The sequence below is a fragment of the Myxine glutinosa genome, chromosome 11 (genome assembly GCF_964187855.1).
Source record: "Myxine glutinosa chromosome 11, kmMyxGlut1.1, whole genome shotgun sequence".
Lineage (NCBI taxonomy): Eukaryota > Metazoa > Chordata > Myxini > Myxiniformes > Myxinidae > Myxine > Myxine glutinosa.
In genome coordinates this window covers 119,744,713-119,767,196 of record NC_136271.1, presented here as the reverse complement: position 1 = coordinate 119,767,196, position 22,484 = coordinate 119,744,713, and the positions used below count along the sequence as shown (strand labels likewise).

General features: G+C 43.7%; 1 protein-coding gene across 1 annotated transcript in view; it reads left to right on the top strand.

The window, feature by feature from the left end:
* The window catches only part of LOC137436928 (neurexin-1), a 1,559,617-nt gene that overhangs the window by 941,350 nt on the left and 595,783 nt on the right, over nt 1–22,484 (top strand). Inside the window, exon 11 of the mRNA XM_068131164.2 lies at nt 1,539–1,658. Within this exon, the coding sequence (XP_067987265.2) occupies nt 1,539–1,658 (120 nt within the window). The remainder of the gene's footprint in view (nt 1–1,538; nt 1,659–22,484) is intronic.

Below are 22,484 nucleotides of genomic sequence, written 5' to 3'. Positions count from 1 at the left end.
AACGGGGGCTTATGGATTGGGTCTCGCCCGTGTGTCAGTGTCCGTCCGCAACCATTTCTCGGACATGACCCAATGTATGGACCGATTTTGTTCATACTTGGAACAAAGACAATGCATCATTATATACATTGACAAATCATTTTGTTTCACGATGCGATCAAAGATGACCGACTGGCGGCTATTTATTTGTAAAAAAATACACGATGCTGAACACGTCCTCAACCATTTCTTGGACTTGCATTTACCGATATAGTTCAAACTTGGCTAACAGATAATGAATGATGGCTTACATAAAGAGATCTCTTTTTTTAGAGATCAGATCGAAGATGGCAGACTGGCGGCCATTTTGTTACTTAAACATGTCCCCAACCAATTATTGCACATGCATGGATCGATTTTGGTCAAATGTTGCACAAGGGCAATACATTAGAGTAAACATAAGCAGAATATATTGTTTTGATATCCGACCAAAGATGGCCGACCGGCGGCCGTTAACTCCGTACAGCAAAATTGCTAAAACCACAAGGGCGATGACATTTTATGTCTTTTTGTCCTTGTTTTCATCAATTAAAGTATGATATTTTTTATCATAATAACATCAGAAAGTACTAACAAAAACACAAAATATGTACAATCATCATTAGAAAGAATAAATGCCGTTGCTCCTACTATGCTCTTACTTTCTCCTACATCTCAGCGGTAGGAGATGAGGTGAGAGGAGGCTGATTCTGCTGAAAAAACAAAGGCGGAGTAAACAGCGCTGATTGGGTCAGAGCATGTGCATTTAGTACAAACAATGGCAGTGGGGGCATTTACTCGGCACAAGCTGCGTGGTGTACTGTAGATCTTCTTAAAAAATTAATTCAAACTCTCTTCAGGACCAAGTGCTCTATAACGAATCAGCGTTATGTGGGGAAACGTTAAGCGAGGTATTACTGTGTAGCTTTTTACATTTCATTTATATATATACTTTTTTATACCTTATATTTGATGCCTTATAGGTATTTTATAAAGCAAAATAATATACCTGAGTTTGTGACCTAACTTGACGTTTCTTGAAAAGGCAACACAATATTGAGAGGCAATAATGCTTCATTTTAGTTGTTAATGTTTGTATCAAAATTTATCTTTTTCACTGTGAACCTAACCATTGATTACCTGTTTCATGATGTATAAACTAAAACTTACAACTTGAGGTTGTAATTCCTTTATTTTATAGTTTATCTATGGGAGTACAATGACCGTTACTTGATGCTTTATGTTTCACCTCTTTTGCCTCCAGAACTCGATATTATTGACTCCAGATGATTTTTACAGGTTTTCTTCGACCAAAGATATTGTTGTTTTTTTTAAGTCAAATAAAATACGAGTTCTGTTTTTATCATTGTGGAAGGATTTTGATGAAAGCTCTTCTCTTTGAAATTTTGCACATCTGTGTATTGCTGAAGGTTTATTTTCCGAACCGTAGCACCTCAACCTCAGCTCACCTTTTGATCCCCCTTCCCTTTCCCCACTGGCCACGCTGCTTCCCCACATAGGCAAGGGACCAGAGGTGTTGCATGCTGGACAGAAACTTAACGACAATCTATGGCACACAGTTCGTGTGTCGAGGAGAGGACGAAACCTCAAACTCTCTGTGGATGAGCTAACAGTCGAAGGTAAGCCAACAAAAGGTTACATAAGGTGAAATAACACTTCATTGATCTTCTTGATATGCTGAGGCTGCAGCTACAACTGTTCTTTTACCTGACGACTGCCACACTCCGACTGTACATCCCTGGAATCACAGGCTCTGATGAGATTGTCAAACGAACTGTTCTTTTCTGCCTGTATGCCCCTGCAACCTTATTCCCTCTTTCTCATTCCTGTGGATTTCGATTCATTACCATATCCATTTTGACATTTCCCTGCAAGCCTTTAATAACAAAATTTCAATCAGAACCACTGCTATATGAGTAATAGTGGGAGCTGTGAGGCATGTCTTCTTTGTGACAGTTGTGTGAGGAAAGAGTATCCATGCTAATTACAGTTTATTGGAAAATGTACTAACATCATTTGTGTTCTGATGTTTGATGTGCGACATGACCCAGGCTGGCTGGAGTTCACAATTTCGTAATGACATATAGGCCAAAAGTCATAATGCGAATTTTTAAATTATTATTATTGGATTTGAAATCTTTTTCTGAAATTGTGCACTTATCAAATCAAGCTCGTAAAATTTAAATACAGAACAAAGAGTAATTCTACCGATGTAATATCATTTAGAAATGTTTGCATAGGCAATGTTTTTCTTACCCTTTTTTGAATCCAAATTCAACCAGGGCTTCGCAAACGTTTCTGGATACATCAATAAAAGGATTAAAAATCACGATGCAGTTAATTTCATTCATAATCTATCATCCTTCCACTACACTTTACTTGAAAATTACTCCACATTTTCAATTCAAAGATTATTGATTTTCAATGGACCTATTCGACCTTTTTATATTTATTTCATCGCATTGCATGCTCAAAGATGTTTGGCAGCTGGATGAAGATCCATGAAGTTTAAAATGGGGAATGAATGTAAAATTGTTCCTGAATATGTGAGAAAACTTTCAAATTGGTTGTATTTCCTTATAATTGTATCATCGATATACTCCAGTTAAATGGAAGAGAACAATGTGGGGGAAGTGTATACCAGAATTTAATAATCATCATAATCATAAAAAGTCGTTATTTTTATATTTGCAGATTCTGGTTACTTTGGAGGTGATAATTAATTTTGACAACTCTCTTTTGTTGTACCAGCTTATCATTCCCCATTCAATGGGTGATTTACTTCCTAATTTGAATGCTTTATAGAGGTGTGAAGTAGACAAAAGGAAGAGGTGCCAATTGCAGAAGTGCAAACAAGCATTCTCATCAGTTTGAGTGGCAGATTCGTGCAAAAACATGATAATCCAGGAGGTTTTTTTGAATTTTTATAAAGTTCTTCGAAGCATTGACTGTGCTCGTTCTCCGGACATCGACGGTAAAGATGGTATTCCTTGTGCATCAAATTGCAGTGTATTTTTTTTATTTTTTTTAAAAACTATTTCTTGTAGTTACACTGTGGGAATTAAGTCTGTAGATAATCACACACACAAAATCAACAGTTTAGAGCAGTGGTTCTCAAACTTTTTTGGACTACCGCCCCCTTTGACTGGCCCAATGCCCCCCTTGTCCTATCGTTCGTGGTCGCACACCCAGAATTTATGTAGAGAGGAAGCAAAAATAACAGAAGCCAAATATTTTCTGAATAATATTTTACTTTATTTACCTTCCTTTTTATTTTATTTTGCACGACCTACAATGTTTCAGCAGAACAGGTCCAGGTGAGGCAAACTGGGAATCTGTTATCACAGGCCCAAATTCCGTTGGTGTGAAGGGTGGGCCTGGTGACTCGCTGTGAGATTACGAACGTCTGGCTCCATCTCAGTGACGTAGAGATGCAGATCGCCCCTCTTGGTAATGTCAAGGCGGTTTCGATACTTGGTCAACAGCACCATCACGGCGCTGAACCCTCTTTCAACGAGGTATGATGTGGGGAACGCCATCAGCAACAGTTCTGCCTCTGTCCACATTGCGGGGTATTCGCCCCGCTCCAGAATTTGCCGTATTCATGCTGCGAGAATGTTGCCTTCGCCTCATCGTCCTTGTGGAGGTTGATAATTTCGTCCTGTAATTCTCGCTTCACATCTTGAATGTCACATTTGAATGGGATGATCACCCATGCTGGCACCGACAGTTCTAGCATGTCTCTGAAACGCTGCTCCATATCTCCACGAATCTTCTCAAGGTGATTGCAATAAACGAGCAGCTCTTCATCAGAAACAGCAGTTTCCTTTGCCAACTGGGGAAAGAAAGTGGTACATATTTCTCCGGCTGAGGGTTTCGCTGTGCAGTCGCCTTGGTTACGAACGCGCCGATCACTTTCTTTGCTTTAATCAGCGTCATATGGTCACCCTGGAGTTGTTTGTTGACATCATTCAGTGTACTGAATATGTCCGTGAGGTAAGCCACATCATGCTCCGATATATATTTTCACATTCACTTTCTCCGATAGCTCCGTATCAATTTCCGACAGAAACTCGACCACTGTTGAGAAGAGGGCATGGTAACGGGTCAAACCTAATACCTACACGACATCAGCAAATATGTGATCATAAAAACCATGCAGGGGGGGGGGGGGGGGAATGTGGTCGTTGATTGGATGGACAATTTGCCGAATGGCGCCGGGTAACCTGTTCAGCCTGCAGGAAGCCCAATGAGCGCTCCAAATCGCCGCTGCTCCTCTAAATCGCCAGTGCCCCCCAAATCATTGCCAGCGCCCACCTACGGCCCGTGGACTCTCGAGCGCCCCCCTGAAAGTTCCCAGCGCCCACTGGGGGGCGGTAGGGACCACTTTGAGAACCTATAGTTTAGAGAATACTTTATTTGTAATTCGACCTAGATGTCAGATGTCAGATGCACTTTTACATTTCAAGTCGTGCATTCCATGAATTGAGTCATTAATTCATGATTCCAACAATTCCATCCATTTTCCGCGATCGCAAATCACTCGCACCATTGATATTCTCCCATTCATTGTCTGAGGTGTATTTTGATACACTAGTACACCCGTTAGTCGTTACCCATGAGGGTGGCAGGAAGGGTCATTCCTCTTTGGGGTATATAGATTACAGTAGATCTATGGTCGGTCCTCAAGAACGTCAGGGTATTTACAGTTACCAAGTTTCTTGTGGAGCCATCGCCAAGTTGCTTAAGCATTCGGGCAAGCGCTCCATTCAAAACCGTTTCTAAGGAACGGATGGCTTGGCAAGCGCTAACTAGCTTCTTGTTAGCTGAACACACCCCGGGTTTCCTCCCTTTCAGTTTAGTGTTAAACAGCGTTAGTGACTTTCAAAAGGCTGCAAAGAAAAACACCACGCTGGCAGCAGGAATCGTCATTGTGGGATATATAGATTACAGTAGATCTTCGTTCAGTTCCATAAGTTAAATTTGCTTCACGGATCTATGGATTCCTCCAAATTTCTCTCAGTTTTGTGTTTAACAGCATTAGTGACTGTTTAAAAGGGAAATCATACGTGTTTTTGGTTTATAATATTTTTACTTATGGTAGGGGCCGGTGTTCCCATGAAACACCACGATGAGCTATTTATAAACATTGACCCGGCATTTATTCAATGAGGAAATACCCATTTGGGAGGGGGAGCTATTATTAGTATTAATTTTGTTTTGTAATAATATTAATATTATGCTTTTGTTATTGGAAGTGTCCTTGGGAATACGGCATGATAAAGCTACAGTATCTTAACACGGATATACACCTCAACACGCATCCCCATTGGTGGAGAAACCTCCCTTGGTGGAGGAAACTACCTTGGGGAGGGGGACATATTAATGTGCTACAACCTTTATTGAGTGACCCTTCATCCTCCTGTCAAGTTTGGTTGACATTGGATAAGTAATGGCCGAATGTATCACAGTCAAAATCATCAGATAGACAGCCAGACAGCCAGACAGACACCAAATTGCGTACTTTAGTATGATTATCAGAAACTTTGCCACTTTGTGGTCCAATGACAATTGGCGTTTCTTAGGATTTGGATCCAACATCTGTATTATGAGGTCATATTTAACACTTTGTACAGCACTCAGCTGCTCCATTCCTACTCATAAGTTGTCCAACAGTTTCGGAAATGAACTGACGTACATTATCAGATGCATTTTCTTCTGGAAAACCAGATGAAGAAAACAATCAATGAAAAATGTCCAAATTTTTGCTTGTTGTGGTTTTCTGTATTGGAAATACCTCAACACAAATGTAGTGACTATCTATCATGACGAACAATTATTGCTCTCCCTCTAGTTCAGCAAAGTCGACATGCAACCTTTGCCATACTTTTCATGCCATCCCATGACTGTAAAGGTGCTGATGATGGCATCTTGCTCACTGACTGACATGTGGTACACTGAACCTTGACGTGTTTCATTTCCTTATCCAAACATGGCCACCATAGGTAGCTATGGGCTCTTTGTTATCCACATTCCATTCCCTGCAAAAGTTCCAATTGTTGAGACATTAACTTATTAGGCAATACAACTCCTACTCCCCACAAGATACCACCCTTGTGTACCCGGTTTCTTCTAAATAAATAAGGACTTATCTGTTCCTCCGACACAAGCTTTGGCCAACGATTAACTACCTAGTCATGCACTTATGACATTTAACTAGGTCCTGTTTGGTTGCGCAACTGAAGAAAATGTGCTATGATTGGCAGCTCATCTATAAATGAAAAGAAAAGTAGAACACATCCTCTCTTTCTAAGATCAGCAGCAATGGCAGCCTAGATATTGCATCAGCATTACCTATGATCAACTGATCAACGATACACAATATCATGTGTATTTGCTGACGGAATTGAAACCCACACTTGCATAAGGGCCACCGCTTTCATTGGAACAGGGAACTTGTGGCTAAGGATAGCTGTAAGGAGTTTATTCTCTGTCACAGTGGTAAACTTATGACCATCCAACTATTTGTGAAACTTCTGTACCCCAAACATCAGGGACAATGCCTCCCATTCAATCTGGGCATTCTTTCGTCCAGTTTCAGAGAGAATCCATAATACGAATACAATTGGTCTCTCCTCTCCATTATAAAACACATGGGAAATCACAGCTCCTTCCCCAGATCCCGAAACATCACACGCTAACTTAACCCCTCTATTCACGTTATAATGTACAAGCCTAGAAATTCCCAAAGAGAGGCCTTTACACAGTTTGAATGCTTTTTCCTAATTATCCATCCATTTCTAAGGACCGCCTTTCCTCAAAATCTTGTTCAGGGGATGTAGCATCGTGGCTACATTTGGAATGAATTTAGCAAAGCAACTGAAGAGGCCCAAAAATACAAACTTTGTATACTCTATCTCTCAAAACTTCTACAGAGTGTATAACCTTTCACATTTTTCTGCTCCAAACATTGGAGCACCACGTCCAACACCTCTGTCCATTGGGGGCTAAGATAGGATTATCATACAGATAGCAAGCATGATGGTTTGAGGGTTATGGTGACTGTCTTGAGATCTTAGTGTCCTGTGTTCGAACCCCTGTCATGCCGTTGAATTAATGCCAGGACGCTTTGAATCGGTTACTAAAAGCCTAGGCCTTAAGCCTCATGGCAAAAAAAACAAGTTACAGAATGCTGCCATTGGTCCCTCCCTTCTACCAGTACCTATCTCCGGCATAGTTGTAGTCAGTGGACCACTTCACCTACCTGGGCTCCAACATTCATTCATCTGGATACTGCAGCCCCGATGTGCAGAGACAAGTTCGCATGGCTGTTTCTGTCATGGGGCAACTAGACACTGTCTGGAAACAGCACCTTCTTAGTTTACCATCAAAGCTCTGTATTTACAGAACATGCGTTCTTCCTGTTCTCCTCCATGATTGTGAGATATGAACCCTTTTGAAAAAGGACCAACATATCCTTCAAGCTTTCCATATGTGATGTCAACACCACATAGTTGGGGTCCGATGGTATGACTGAGTCTCCAACATGACCATCTGTGAGATCACTAGAATCAGCCCGATCACATTCGATATTGGAAGGGGACGCTATTCCTTGTTTGGACACATCCGCTGCTTAAGTCAACATGTACTGGCTCATATCTCCCTCGAATTTGCCACACATCTCTACCATGGTCACGACCCGATCCAACCTGGCGCCACCTTCGGGGATGCCCAAGACTCTCTTGGTTATGCCAGGGTGCCAATGAGATTGGCCTTAGCCCACGTGAATGTTGGTAGAAGGCGGAAGACCGACAGTCATGGGGGTCGCTACGTCCCTTAGTTGGGCATGCGGATCAGTAGTAGTAGTAGTAGTAGTGGTAGTAGTTGTAGTTGTAGTAGTAGTAGTAGTAGTAGTAGTGCTTTTGTTGGAAAGGTTACAGAGATTTGCGTTCAGAGCTCATGCAAGCTCAGGCAAACATATGTTCCCAGTTTAATGTCGCTCAATTCCTCATCTCTGCAAGTCCATGGTTTGAACTACAGTAGACAAGGTAGAGCATTTTGAAGAGAAAGCACTACCAAGACAGATAAGGGGAAGGTAAAAGAACGCCAAAGAACACCAAAAAAAGAACGCCAAAGAACACCAAAAAAAAAAGAATGCCAAATAACACATTTATACAAATAAGAGCAAAGTATCTTGTGGGGAGACCGTACAAAGTGCATCATTTATAGTCCAGGTTTCCTTAAACTTTTGAACAGTGTTACTATATTCTGCCGCCTTGTACTCCGAAATAATGCGTGAGCGTATTAAGCCCCTCAGACATACAGAACTGTGTTCCACCACATCTTTCTCAATTTTTGCCTTCCTGGTTTTATATATTGCCATTTTTGCACAGGCTAAAATAAAGTTAACAAGGAGATCTCGTGACTTGCTTAGTTTCTTTACCGGGTGCCCGATGATAAAAAGTGTTGGAGAGAAGTGAAGCCAGAAGCGCAAGAGAAGATTTTTCATCAGTAAGAACACTGGTTCAAGACGGTGGCATTGAAGGTATATGTGAAATATAGTTTCCCTTTCACCACAAAGCAGCAATCCTCTGGGGTCGTGTGGGTTTCCTGCAAAAAGGTTACTTCAAGTTTTTCCTTCACACAGAATGACAATACCTGGTGCACACGGAATGCATCCTTACAACCATTGACATTCAATGATCCTATTCGTAAGTTTGATGTCATTATTGTATTGAGAGTTTTGTTTCTGTGAAATTCATCCTCCTAAACGAATTTATATTCAGGCCCGTAACTCAACAACTTTGCTAGAAACTTCCTGACTCGGGCTTGTTCGGCCGAGCCTGAAGTCCTTGTTTTATGTCCCTCTCTCCTTAGTGCATACAAGGAATGCACTAGCAAGTCATAATCTTTCCACCGTTTCAGTGCATTTTCCACTTTCTTCCTGCTATGCAAGCTTTGTTCCAGGAACTCGAGTATCTCCTGGCTGGGAATGCAGGAATGGCGTCCTGCAGGTAGGTCTGTCTCTAAACCAGTCAGTGACCCTTGATAGTCTTCCCCATCACCAATACTTTCCTCATCATCGCTGTCTGGAGGTTCAAGATCCTTCTCCTTTGGTGTACTTGTACAATGTGTCAAGTCTTCTGCCATGTCGTCTCTCAAGGCTGACTTGGCATAATCTTCTGGCGCAGAGGAACGCTCCTTTGGCTCTGATGCGGCGGACGTTGCTTCACCTGTGGGAATGGATGCCTCCTCCTCAGTTGGTATAGGAGATCCAACCTTTTGGGGTGGTAAAATAGAGATGTGCTCAACTAATCCTCTTTCTGCGCCAACAGTGAGTGAAGTGACATCACCTGAGATGTCGGTCAGTGCCAGCAACTTTATTGATGCTTGTGTGTCTGGTTCCCTCTCTCTGTCTGTCCCACCGATGAATGCTACTTCAGAATCCTTTGAAACTTCGGTGTTAATCCTTCGGTTCAGAACTGCTCTTGTAGATGTTTCAATCCCTGGTTTATTTTGAAGCTTCGTTGCAGTTGTTATTATTGGATGCATTTTCTCAGGAGCCAACATCACAGTATCGTTTGGCCCTGTCAAGTCAGATACCTCTAGGTTGTTTGTCTTTACCGTGCTGGGTTTACTACCTGACGGTCTCCCTTCCTGTTCATTCTTCAAACTGTCTTTGGGTGGATCTGAGAGAGAAGACTCTCCATATCCTGTCGTTTGATGAATAGTTTCCTCTTCTTCTTCTTCTTCCATTTCTTCAGATTGGGTTACCACTCTTTTCTCCTTCAGAATACTAGGCTTTACAAATCCCTTTGACACATTACTTCCCGTGTCATCCTCAATTGTACCAGGGTGTTCCGTGGTCCCATCCTCTGCGGGTTCTGATTTCCTCTTCTGTGCTCTCTTTGCCTTCCCTGCTCCCACTGCCTGCCATTGATTTATGGCAGCGGAAGAGTTGGGATGAGAAGCTGGTATAGAACTTTCTTGAGGGTCCACTGCCCTCGAGCACAAAGGAGCAGCCGCCTCTCTTAGGTTACCTTCAGTGACGCTGGGATCCTCTCGAGGCTGATCTGGATGTTGAGGAGCTGCAACCTCTTTAATGATGGTGGGGCAGTCTGCTCTCCTGTGATCCTTCGCTTTGCATACAAAACAACGGGGTTCGTTTGTCATATAAAACACCCTGTAATTCTTTCTGTCAAAAGGAATAACAAACGACCCCTCACATTCAGCATCCTTTCCCAATTCAATGGATACTTGTCTTTTAAAAGACCAGACATGTTGTAGGGAGGGCTCATGACAGCCCAAAGACACAGGCTTGATGGGTGATCTCAACACTCCCAGTCGTTCCAGGAAAGGCACCACGACATTGTCAGGCACGTAAGGAGGTATATTAGATATAATTATCCTTGTACCAAGACTTGAGAGTGGCTCGACTTGTACAAAGAGTCCTCCCACACTAATCCCTTTCTCAATGGCTTTGTTTGCTGCAGCCTCCGAGTTAAGAAAGAACACAGCTTGTCCATACATTTTCGAGGCTGCAACTATCGTTGCTGGATCAACCACACTAGCGAGTGCGTTTACATAGGCCTCTATTTGGGTGATTTGTCCCAACTCGCATCTCACCCCGTGCTTCCTTGTTAACGCCTTAAACGGGTGGGCAGGGCGGTTCGCACCTGCACCAGAGGTAGTAGCGGCCATTTTTGCCCATGTACCATCCAGAGGCATGTTTACTATTAACGGTATATTTCCCGTCAAATGAAAAAGAAAAAAAAATACCAATGAGCTCGTTCGCTTTCCTTATTTTAGCACGACCGGACTGGTATGCTAATGATTAACTCAAAAGGATAATCAAACGCATGTTGAGCAAATAACTGATCGGCTTAATCGCCAAAACTATGCAAATTTAGCACAGAAAGTCAAGGGTGATTAAGCAAAAACAAGGAAGTCAAACAGTTTGTGATACGCCACAGATCGGGCGCGGCAAATCTAGTCCCACACGGGTGCGGCCGCACGCCGCGGCTAGGCCCGAACACAAAAGGACTAATAACTCAAACGGGACGTCAAAGTAAAATAACAAAATGAACCAACTCGGTTCAAATAACCCAAATAAACCAAAAATACAAACGAAAACGGAAGAGAAAACGGAAGAGGAAGAGGATGAGAAGGAAATGTCGAAAATAGCACGGCTCGAGGAGCAGCAAAATGGCGTGGCGTGGCGTACTAGTAGTAGTAGTAGTAGTAGTAGTAGGAGGGTTGACTCAGCCTGTCATCCTTCCAAGGTCGGCAAAATGAGTACCAGCTTACTGGTAATGGGGGGCGTTGCATCAGTGGTGCGGCCGCGCTCCCAGCAATGATGCATCCAAGCAGCCACAGGCTGCATACCAACCACCATCATCCACATAGCAAACTACCCCATCCATTTCTTGCAGAATTTGGTTCATTCGTCGTTGAAAAATTCCTGGGACAAAAGATACTGCAAAAGGCAATCGATTAGACTGCAATATAACTCGATGTGCATTACTGTCAAATCAAACTCTAGTTGCAGGTTGGCCCCTTTCAGATATAACTTTGACAAGATCTGTCCTCCTGTCAGAGTTGTGAACATATAATCCACATTTGGGAAAGTATTGGGTGGATTACCCTGTGGGACCATGTTTACAGTAAACTTGTAATCCCCACAAATTAACTTTTCCATCTGATTTAGGTCCTTTGACAATTAGAGTGGCTCAACTACTTTGATCTACCTTATACTGATAATGTCCTCTATCTCTAATATATTTAATTTTTCCTCTGCCCTTTCCTTCAAGGCATAGGACATAGATTATAGCTTACAATAGATAGGTTTGGCATTCTAGATTATAGCTCTTATACCACGGACATAGATTATAGCTCTTATACCACTGCCCTCATGTTGAATTACTTTATTACTTTCCTTGTCTCATGAAACACTGGGATATTTTTGAATAACAACCTTTTACAAATTCAATCTCAGATCAACACGGAAAATCTCCTTCCAATCTAAGTTGATGGAGCCTAACTAATTTCTTCCCTCCAGTGCTGGCCTGTTTTTTTTTTTTTTTTTTTTTTTTTTTTTTTGTATACTGAATCGAGGCTCGTGAAAGAGCTAACATTTACTTCACAAACAAATCAACCAGACAAACAAAATATATAAAAAGAGGGAGCGGAAGACAAGATGGGGAGAGAAGGGGAAGCACACAAACACAACATTTGAGAGCAGGGAGATGTGTGGGAGGGAGAGGGCTTGGGGGGAGGAGGCGTGAGAAGGGGGGGGGGGGGTGGGAGAAGTATAAAACACAAGGACACCAAGGACTTCCAGGACAGGAGTTGGTATTTCAAAAAAGTGGAATTGGGGTGAAATTAGCGGGGGTAGAAAAGATCAAGGTTTTGGATGGGGGAAGATAAGAGATGGTGGTGAACAGCTGTTTTAAAGACCTGGAGGGTGGAGTGGGATTGAAGAGAGTGAGGGAGTTTCTTCCAGAGGCGGGGGAAAAGAGGAATGAAGGAGTGAAGGTGAGTAGAGAGTCTTGATTTTGGCAGTTTAAGAGGGTTGCAGGCAGATCTTGTGCGACCTGTAGGAATATTTGCGGGACAGAGCCCAGAGAGAGCTGGGGGGGGGGGGGGCAAGGCCAGAGAGGAGTCGGTAGAAGACGGAAAGACCACCAACCTGCCTGCGGTGAGTGAGTGAGAGGCCCTTGGAGTTAGCTTCATCGCGGGAGATTCCAATGATTCTGAATGCTTTGGTTTCAACAGCGTGGAGACGAGCTAGGTGTGAGGCAGGAGCACCAGCCCAGAGGGGAGAGCAGTATTCCATTGAGCTGCAGATGAAAGCCTTGTATGTGGTGAGGAGCTCAGGTGTGCCAAGGAAGGACTTCGCACGACGGAGGATGCCCAGTCGGCGACTGGCTTTGGAGGCCAGATTTGAAATGTGGTTTTCCCAGGAAAGATCATGGCAGATAGTGAGACCCAAAAGCTTGAGTGACAGAACTTCTTGGAGAGGATTATTCAGAAAGTGGATGGGAGAGTTGTCCAGTCGGTCTTTTCGGAGAGACATCGTAAGAGTGTGGGATTTGTCAGGATTGAAAGACATGTTCCACTTGTTTGCCCAGTCTGTGATTTTGTCCAGGTCTGCAGAGAGTGAAGAGGCTGCAGCCTGCCGATCTGAGGGATGAAGAATGGAGTGACAGAGAGTAGCTATCAGCAAAGAGATAGAGGATTTTCAAGAGAGTCAGAGAGATCATTGATGAAGACCAGAAAAAGCACAGGGCCCAGAACACTGCCTTGGGGAACTCCAGCCTGAACAGGAAGAGGAGATGAGAGAAACCCATTCAGGGCCACACGTTGACTACGACTAGAGAGGAAGTCTGCCAGCCATGCGTGGAGATTTCCATGGATACCAAAAGAGGAGAGTTTGGTGAGCAGAGCGGGGTGCCAGACCGTATCGAAGGCACGTGATATGTCAAGGGAGACAGCTCTAATTTCCTGTTTGGCATTGAGGACCTCCATCCATTGTTGAGAAAGCAGAAGCAGCATGTCCAGAGTAGAGTGACCAGGTCTGAAACCAAATTGATGATCAGAGATCAAGCCATTGGAGAAGAGGAAAGATTTCATATCTGAAGCAATGATGGATTCCATGACTTTGCTGATAATTGGGAGAAGGCTGATTGGTCTGTAGTTGCTGGGATCTGTTTTTGCACCTTTTTTGTGCAAAGCAGTGATGTTGGCAGATTTCCAAGCAGATGGCAGATGACCTTGAGCAAAAGAGAGGGTGAAGAGAACAGAGAGAGGGAGTGAAAGAGCGGAAGAACAGGATTTTAGGACCCGTGGGCTGATGCCGTCAGGTCCAGTTGCAGAATCAGAGTCGAGGGTTGACAGAAACTTTTCCACCTTGTCAGGAGGAAAGGACACAGAGTCCAGGAGCAGCTGGGTACGACTGGGTACGGTGGGTACAGAGAGGGATGGGTTTGGGACACAAGATTTAGAGGCAAACACAGAGTTGAGGCATTCAGCTTTTTCACTTGCGGAGTCAGCCGTGTGGCCGTTTGAGGTGAGGGAGGGGATGGAGGGGGAACAAACACCAGAAACAGATTTGACCAGATGCCACCAGGATTTGGAAGAGGGAGACAGATAAGAGAGTTCGGTCCTGAGAACGGAGAGATATTGTTTCCTGGCTCTCCTGAGGATGGACACACACTTGTTTCGGGCGTTGTGAAAGGAAATGAGATTTCCTTCCGTTGGATTTGCTTTCCAGGAGACGAAAGCAAGTTCTTTCTGGGCAATAGCCTCACCACAAGATTCCGTGTACCATGGACGGGAGGAAGGGTATGACAACTGAAGACGAGATGGGATAAATCTGTGCATGAGAGAGAGCAATTTACTTTTGAAGAATTCCCAGGATGAGTTGATGTCAGAGGCAGCAGAGATGGGAGACCAGTCCAGATGATTGATGGCTGCTTGAAGACCGTGCCAGTTGGCCTGAGTGAAATGCCAGACTCGTCAACGCTGAGGAGGCTCTCTGAGAATGGTCAGAGAGATGTCCACTTTAACAAGCACATGATCAGATGAGCCGATTGGAGCAGAAGAAGAGCAGCAGACATTTTCAGGGAAGTTAGTCATAACCAAGTCCAGAAGAGAAGATGCTCCGTTGACTGAGATCCGGGTCGGGAAATTGACAGATTGTGTCAGACCCAGTGAGTCACATAAGTCCTTTGCTGAAGAGCCATGGCTGGTGAGAGAGGTACCCACACCCACCCAACTGGCATGGTGACAATTGAAATCACCACATATGAGGAAGAGAGAGTTGGTATGGGTAGATAGAAGTTGGTCCATATTATCAGACAGCGAGATGTAGATGGAGTCATCACTGTTTGGTGGACGGTACAACACACATATGAACAAAAGGTGGGAGCGAAGGGGAAGCCGTAGCCAAAGGTATTCCTGGGGGTGAGGTGGAGAGAGGGCATTGCAGGGCGAGTGAGGAAGAGAGTTGTTTTTAAAGATAGCAACCTCACCTCCAGGACGAGGCTCAGGTCTATCATACCGGAGGAGGGAGTAACCTGGGAGAGATACCAAGGAATCAGAGACATCATGAAGGAGGAAAGTTTCTGTTAAGCAGATCATGTCTGGTTTGTCAGAAGCAACCTGTACGGAGAGATCAGTCAAGTTTGAGCGAAGGCCCCGTATGTTTGAGGTCCATACTGTTAAAGAAGAGGAAGGGGGAGCATCAGATACAGAACAGGGGGGAGGAGGGGTAGGGTAAGATGTGGAAGAGGTGGAAGAGGTAGGGAGAGCTGTTGAAGGTGTGTCAGAGATTTCAGAATAGCTCAGAGAAAGGGAAGGATGGGGCGGACAAAAGGTTTGATGGTGATTTGGTGAGGCGCAGTGAGGTGTTATTTGAGGAGGGGGAAGAGTGAGGCAAAAGGTTGAGGGAGATGAAGGTGAAAGTTGGAAGGGGGAAGAAGCGGGGAGGACGCTTTGAGGAGGAGGGGTGAGAGGGGAGTCTAGGAGGGGAGGAGCGAAGGAGAGGCTCGGAGGGGAGGGGTGTGGGGGGAGTTTAGGAGGGAAGGGGAAAGGGGGGAGATTTGAAAGGGATGGGTGATGGGGATGATTTGGAGGGGAGGGGCAAGGGGGTAGATTTAGAGGGGAGGGGTGATGGGGAAGTTTTTGAGGGGAAGGGTGATGGGGAAGTTTTGGAGGGAAGGGGTGATGGGGAAGATTTGGAGGGGAGGGGCAAGGGTGAAGATTTGAAAGGGATGGGTGATGGGGAAGATTTGGAGGGGAGGGGCAAGGGGGTAGATTTGGAGGGGAGGGGTGATGGGGAAGTTTTGAAGGAGAGGGGTGATGGGGAAGTTTTGGTGGGAAGGGGTGATTGGGAAGATTTGGAGGGGAGGGGTGAGATTGGATTTTGAAAAGTGTACGATTAATGGGAAACGAACATTTATTCCAAAATGAGTTTCTTGAGACCTTCGAGTCAAAAATACGTTTGAGGATGCTGAAGGATGGGTGGAGTGCTGGAGAGTTTAGGGAATGTATGAAAGAGGCACTGTAAGAGATGGAATTTATTTTTTGGAATGAATAGATTTGGTGAGCAAGTCGAAAGCATCCTTTTATAGAAGAAGAAGAAAAAGGTGTTATAGTATACGACAGAATACAGTTCTTCAGGGGACAGTTTAAACATTTTTTAACAATGTGATCACATGATCACGAACAACGTGGTCGAAGAAGGAATGAACAAATAAGAACGAACAAACGGATAAGAACAGAGAAGGAAATATTTTTTTGGTTTTTTTTTTTGAGTTGAGATTTTAAAACAAGGAAGTATGGGGTGAAAATACCAGGAAAAACAGAGACCGAAAGTAATTGCAGTGCAATCGAAGAACCGCTGAGACAAAAACAAAGCCTCAAGCCAAAGTCGGACACGGTAGCCTACTACACTAGGCCTCAGAATACGCGACATGAACTAACCGACGATTCTGTACACAGGTATGAAAAACCAACACCGAGAATCCTATTAAAGACACACCAAATAGGTACACACACCGAAAGAAAGATACAGTTTCGACAAAAACACAATTGTGAAAAATTACTTACCTTCGAAAGAGTGCGCGCATGGACAGTTTTGAAGAGACGTCAATATGATCAGATCCAATATCAATCAGACGTCTGTTCAGAGCCAATATGATCACTGTCAATGTGGAAGACTGATGCTTGTACTCCACTGGTACCATGTGACGACCAATGACTGGAATTTTCTTTTCAGCACAGCTTCGCAACTCCACCTTCGTCTTGCACAGTGGGTGATTGCTCAAACTCTTGTGATACGTTGACCACAATCTCACGTGGCTCACTGTCAGTCATCTTGGTGGTCTTTGTAACGTACATCTCCAAAAATCTACCCTTATGTCTTTTATTGATAGCCAGATGGTGTGAAGGGTTTGTTGGTTTCTTCCACAACCTCTGCTTTTGCTGCCTGATGCCATTTTCCATTTCTGAATGCACCTCTTGGAGAGGTGTCCAATGTTCTTGCAGGTATGGCCTTCAGCCTCTAAATAAGGGCAGGGAGGGGACAGGTAGGCTGCGACCAGTAAGTTTGTCAAAGTTGTGTCGACTGCAGGCCAAACAGCAGTCACAAACATGGCACATTTTCTTTCCAAAACAGACTGGTTATGACTCTCATCATCCAGGTTTCCAATGATGTTGTTGGCAGCAAAAAATAAACTTTTCAAGTCATTCTATGGACGCACCAAAAGTATTGTGGGAAAGGTTGCATCCGCCATTTGCCTGATGAATCCCACAGGTGCTTCATTATTTCTTTTCCACTGTCACACTTGTGCCACTTGATGAAGAAACTGGATTTTTAGACAGAGAAAGAGAGAGTGCGACAGAGAGAATGGATGTAGATGCAGATGGAGTTGTTACAGGATGGTACGGCACAGACAAAAAAGAAATGGGAGTGGTGGGAGGGAGGGATGGAGAGGAAGTCGTACCTGAAGGTATTCCTGGTGATCGGGCGGTGAAAGATCAGTACATGGACAGTGAGAAATTAATGATGTAAAATGCAAATCCGCCACCAGGTCTGGATTCATGCCTATAAAATTGGAGGAGACAATAGCAGGGGAGAGGCACTAGGGAGTGGAGTTATGGACATCCTGTGTGTGGAAGGATTCTGTTAAACAGATGATCGGTTTATTAGCATCTGCCTGAATTGCGAAATATGTGAGGTTGGAGCAGAGGTCTCAGATGTTTGAGGTCAACACGGTGATGGAGTTGCGAGATGTTGTGAGGGTACTGGACAGGGGTGTAGCCGGGAGGGTGAGGGATTGGGGTGGTGCAGTGAAGAAGAAGGACACATCGGGTACTCATCACTGAGAAGTCATGAAAGTGAAGCATTTGAAAAAGTTTTTCAAAGGCTTTTAAAGGAAGAAGGAAAAAGCGTTTCCTTCAATGAAGATTCAGTTTGGAGATATTGAGAAAATGAGAGATCAAGAATGTAGTGCAGGAATTACAGGTAAAAGGCAGAATGATGTCATGTTTTGGAGTGAAATTAGTTTTTATTGTTTATTTGTTTTTTGAAGTCAGGTGGGTTAAAATGGCAATGTTGAATTGGCAGAAGGGACAAACCTTTAGGGAAAAAAAAAGAGGCAGAATGAGAAACAACTTTAAAATTGAGAAAGATTTTGCTCGCTGGATATCAGATGAGTAGGCCTGAGCTACACTAAACCAAATTTGTAAGAATAATGAAAATAGGGACTGCATAATGCAAGGGTCAGTCTTGGAGCATATAACACAGGAGAAGGTTCTCACAGTGGTTGTCTCTTGGGGGTCCCGGTTGGGGGGCGGGGGAGGGCATAGCAGGTAGCAGAGAGTGTATGCGAAGCAGCAATATTCAAAACGAATAGGGGGGCTTTAGGTTTTATTCACAGAGGCACATGTCATAAATTAAAATATCTAGTAGTAACACTGTACAGAAATTTAGTGATGTCTGACCTCGGATGTTGTGTGAAGTTTTGGTCACCACATCCGAGGAATTAGGACATTGCTGCCACAAAGATGGCATAGTGAAGAGCGACGAGATTGATTCTGGGGCAAACAGCGTTACGTGGATATTGGCAGGAATGTTAGGTAGCTTAGGTATGGATGTGTGATTGTATAAATGTGTAGTGATTGGGATGTCTTTTCGTGAGTCTCGTGAAAAGGTGAACGTACTAATTGAGTTTGTATATTCCTCACCTGTCAACAGCGTTCAACTCCCACCTGGTCTCGTGTCTTGTGCCAGTCCCACTGTTCTCACCTTCCCCAGGTTATTTATGTGTATAAACTGATAAGTTGAAATTTCTTTGCCGAGGACAAATGCCAATATTTCCTCATCATGGCTAAACAAAATAGTTTTGATTAAATGTATAGTTCTGGCACTTTATTGCCCACTTATTGTAAGTTTAATAACCGTCTTATAATGTAACTATGACACTGTGCCTAAGCTCATGTTTCGTTTTTCTTTTCTTCATTTCCTGTTTGGTTCAAGACATTTCATTTTGTTCACCGTTTTATTCGTGATTTCTTCTGAACCAATGTTTTTGCAGAAACCCACCTCTGCTGTAATCTCCACCAAACTCAGTAATGACTTACCTTATAACTGTCTTGGGACATGGCCTCGCTTACCTCATCAGCTTTATTTGCTGCTGCCGTGCTGCCTGTCTCTAATGAATGTTTATTGACCATTGCTCCTTGAATCAAAATCCACCAAGACTGTTTTGCAGGTTACATGTGGGTGATGATGTGAATACTGGAGTTAAGTGATTAATTCCGAATTATTAAAATATCTCCAAGATCCAGTGAAATCTCACTTTATTTATCACCAGATGAGATTACTGCTTCACACAAAAAGGTGCAAAAACAGATCCTTGCAACGACAGGCCAATCAGCCTGCTCCCAATTATCAGCAAGGCCATGGAATCCGATATTAAATCTTTCCTCTTTTCCAATGGCTTGATCTCTGATCATCAATTTGGATTCAGACCAGGTCATTCTACTCTGAACATGCTGCTTCCACGGTCTCAACAATGGATGGAGGTTCTCAATGTCAAACAGGAAATCAGAGCTGTCTCCCTTGACATATCTTGTGCCTTCGATACGGTCTGGCACCCAGCTCTGCTCACCAAACTCTCCTCTTATGGTGTCCATGGAAATCTCCACGCATGGCTTGCGGACATCCTCTACGGTCGCAGTCAACGTGTGGCCCTGAATGGGTTTCTCTCATCTCCCCATCCTGATCAGGCTGGAGTTCCCCAAGGCAGTGTTCTGGGCCCTGTGCTTTTTCTGGTCTTCATCAATTATCTCTCCAACTCACTGGAAAATCCTCTCTATATTTTTGCTGATGACTCCACTCTCTGCCGCTCCATATCCCAACCCTCAGATCGGCAGGGTGCAGACTCTTCACTCTCTGCAGACCTGGACAAAATTACAGACTGGTCAAACAAGTAGAACAAGTCATTCAATCCTGACAAATCTCACACTCTTACTGTGTCTCTCCGAAAAGACCGTCTGGAAAACCCTCCAATATACTTTCTCAACAATCCTCTCCCAGAAGTTCTGTCACTCGTGCTTTTGGGTCTCACTATCTGCCATGCTCTTTCCTGGGAAAACCACATTTCCAAGCTGGCCTCCAAAGCCAGTCGCCGACTGGTCATCCTCCGTCGTGCGAAGCCCTTCCTTGGAATTACTGAGCTTTTCACCACATGCAAAGCTTTTATCCGCAGCTCAATGGAATACTGTTCTCTCCTCTGGGTTGGTGCTCCTGCTTCACACCTAGATTGACTTCATGCTGTAGAAGCCAAAGCTTTCAGAATCATTGGAATTTTCCACGATGAAGCTGATTCTGAGGGCCTTTCACTCTCTCTCTCTCCATAGGCAAGTTGGTGGTCTTTCTGTCTTCACTGACTCCACTCTGGCCTTGCTCCCCCAGCTCTATCTGTGCTCTGTCCCCCAAATATTCCTGCAGGACGCACAAGATCTGCCAGCAACCCTCTTCTGGTGAAATTGCCAAAATCAAGACTCTCTATTCACCTTCACTCCTTCATTCCTCTTTACTCCCACCTCAGGAACAAACTCCCTCACTCTCTTCAATCCCACTCCTCCCGCCAGGTCTCTTTAAAACAGCTGTTCACCACCATCTCTGATCTTCCTCCATCCAAAACCTTGATCTTTTCTACCCCAGTTAATACACCCAAATCCACCTCTTTCAATCCCCGACTTCATTCTTGAAATTCTTAGTAGTGTTCATTTGTTTTATACCAGGTACCTCCTCCTCCCTTCCTCTCCCTTCCACAGATCTACCCACCCTGTCCCTGTTCTCCACTTTTGTTGTGACTCCCTCTCTCTCTTCCCTTCTTGTCTCCCGCTCCCTCCATTATATGTTTTATGTGTGTTTCTGTTTATGTTTTTGATGTATTAGCTCTTACACGAGCCTCAGCTTTGTATACAAAAAAATGAGATCTGTCAGATTCATTTTGGATTGAAACCACATACGCTATCTTCCTACTGTTGGTATAATTGATCATACTAGGGCATGCCCGTACTATATATATATCTAAAATTATATCCCCCCCCCCTCTATTTACATGAAATGGTTTGGTCCAAAGCGAACGGCTTGCGAGTACGGTGACAATCCCCCCCCCTCTATTTACATGAAATGGTTTGGTCCAAAGCGAACGGCTTGCGAGTACTCAGTACGGTGACAATCCCCCCCCCCCCCCCTCTATTTACATGAAATGGTTTGGTCCAAAGCGAACGGCTTGCGGAGTTTGGTAAAGAAATCGCCATAGCGTGCACAAACGCGCAGGAAAGCGAAAGAATCGCAAAGTAGTTTTAATTAGTTTTAAAACATAGTTTAACGCCAACATAGTTTGCCAACGTGAAATAAATGAATACGCTCTCAAATGTGCCGTCCGAGGCAGAGTCTGTTCGCCACGTTCGGCACACGTGATAGCTCGCTGCTCTCTGATTGGTTGAATCGTTTTTTGGACATAGCTCGCTAACTACTTGTCCGATTAATATGAAACCTTGAAAAGGCACATCCTCGGGTCCCCAGCAATATACCTGGCAAGTTTAAAGTATATCGGACCCGTGGTTGTCGAGAAACAGCGGTCACAGACATACAGACATACATACATACATACATACATACATACACACAGAGATTACTGGAATTATAGATAGATTAACCACCTTTTTGGTGGTGTGAGGAATAAATCTATGTAATACGAAAACTAAGTCTTGAATTTTTTTTTTAATATCATGAGCACAAGCCAAGTTAACCAGATGGTTGCCATGGCAACATAATTCAGCCAATCACTGCCATGATATAATCATGTTAAGATAATGCAATGAGGAATATGAAAGCTAAATGTTCAACGGTTTATTAAATATTATGTACACAAAAGTACATGGACGGATGATCCCTTGGAGCTCATTTTGATGTCGCCACCCCTCCTCATGACCATATCGGAGGGGCGGAAGACAAAAAGTATTGGGACATTGAGGGAATATGCAGTTAACTTACAAGCGTTTACTCAGTAACACTTTCTATAAAACTATGGTATGCTATCAGGGAGATAAAATTGCGCAATTTCTGCTTCAGAGAAAATGGTGGATTGTAGTGTGTGGATAAAGTGGTTGGTTGTAATTTGCTCTCTGGTGGTGTACCAATATGTCCCAGGGTGTCCCTGATGCTGTAGAGTAGATACAGGAGGATGGAAATGTAGGTTTCTGGGGCTTTGAGCTCGTCAGTACAGATTTTCAGCATTGTTGTCCTAAAACCATTCTTATTATACGTGATATTTATTTTGTCAAATCTGAAGTAATCTATATAAATAATATGCTTATACTATCTGTTTGTCTTCCGAACGATTTTCTTTCAGACAACACCA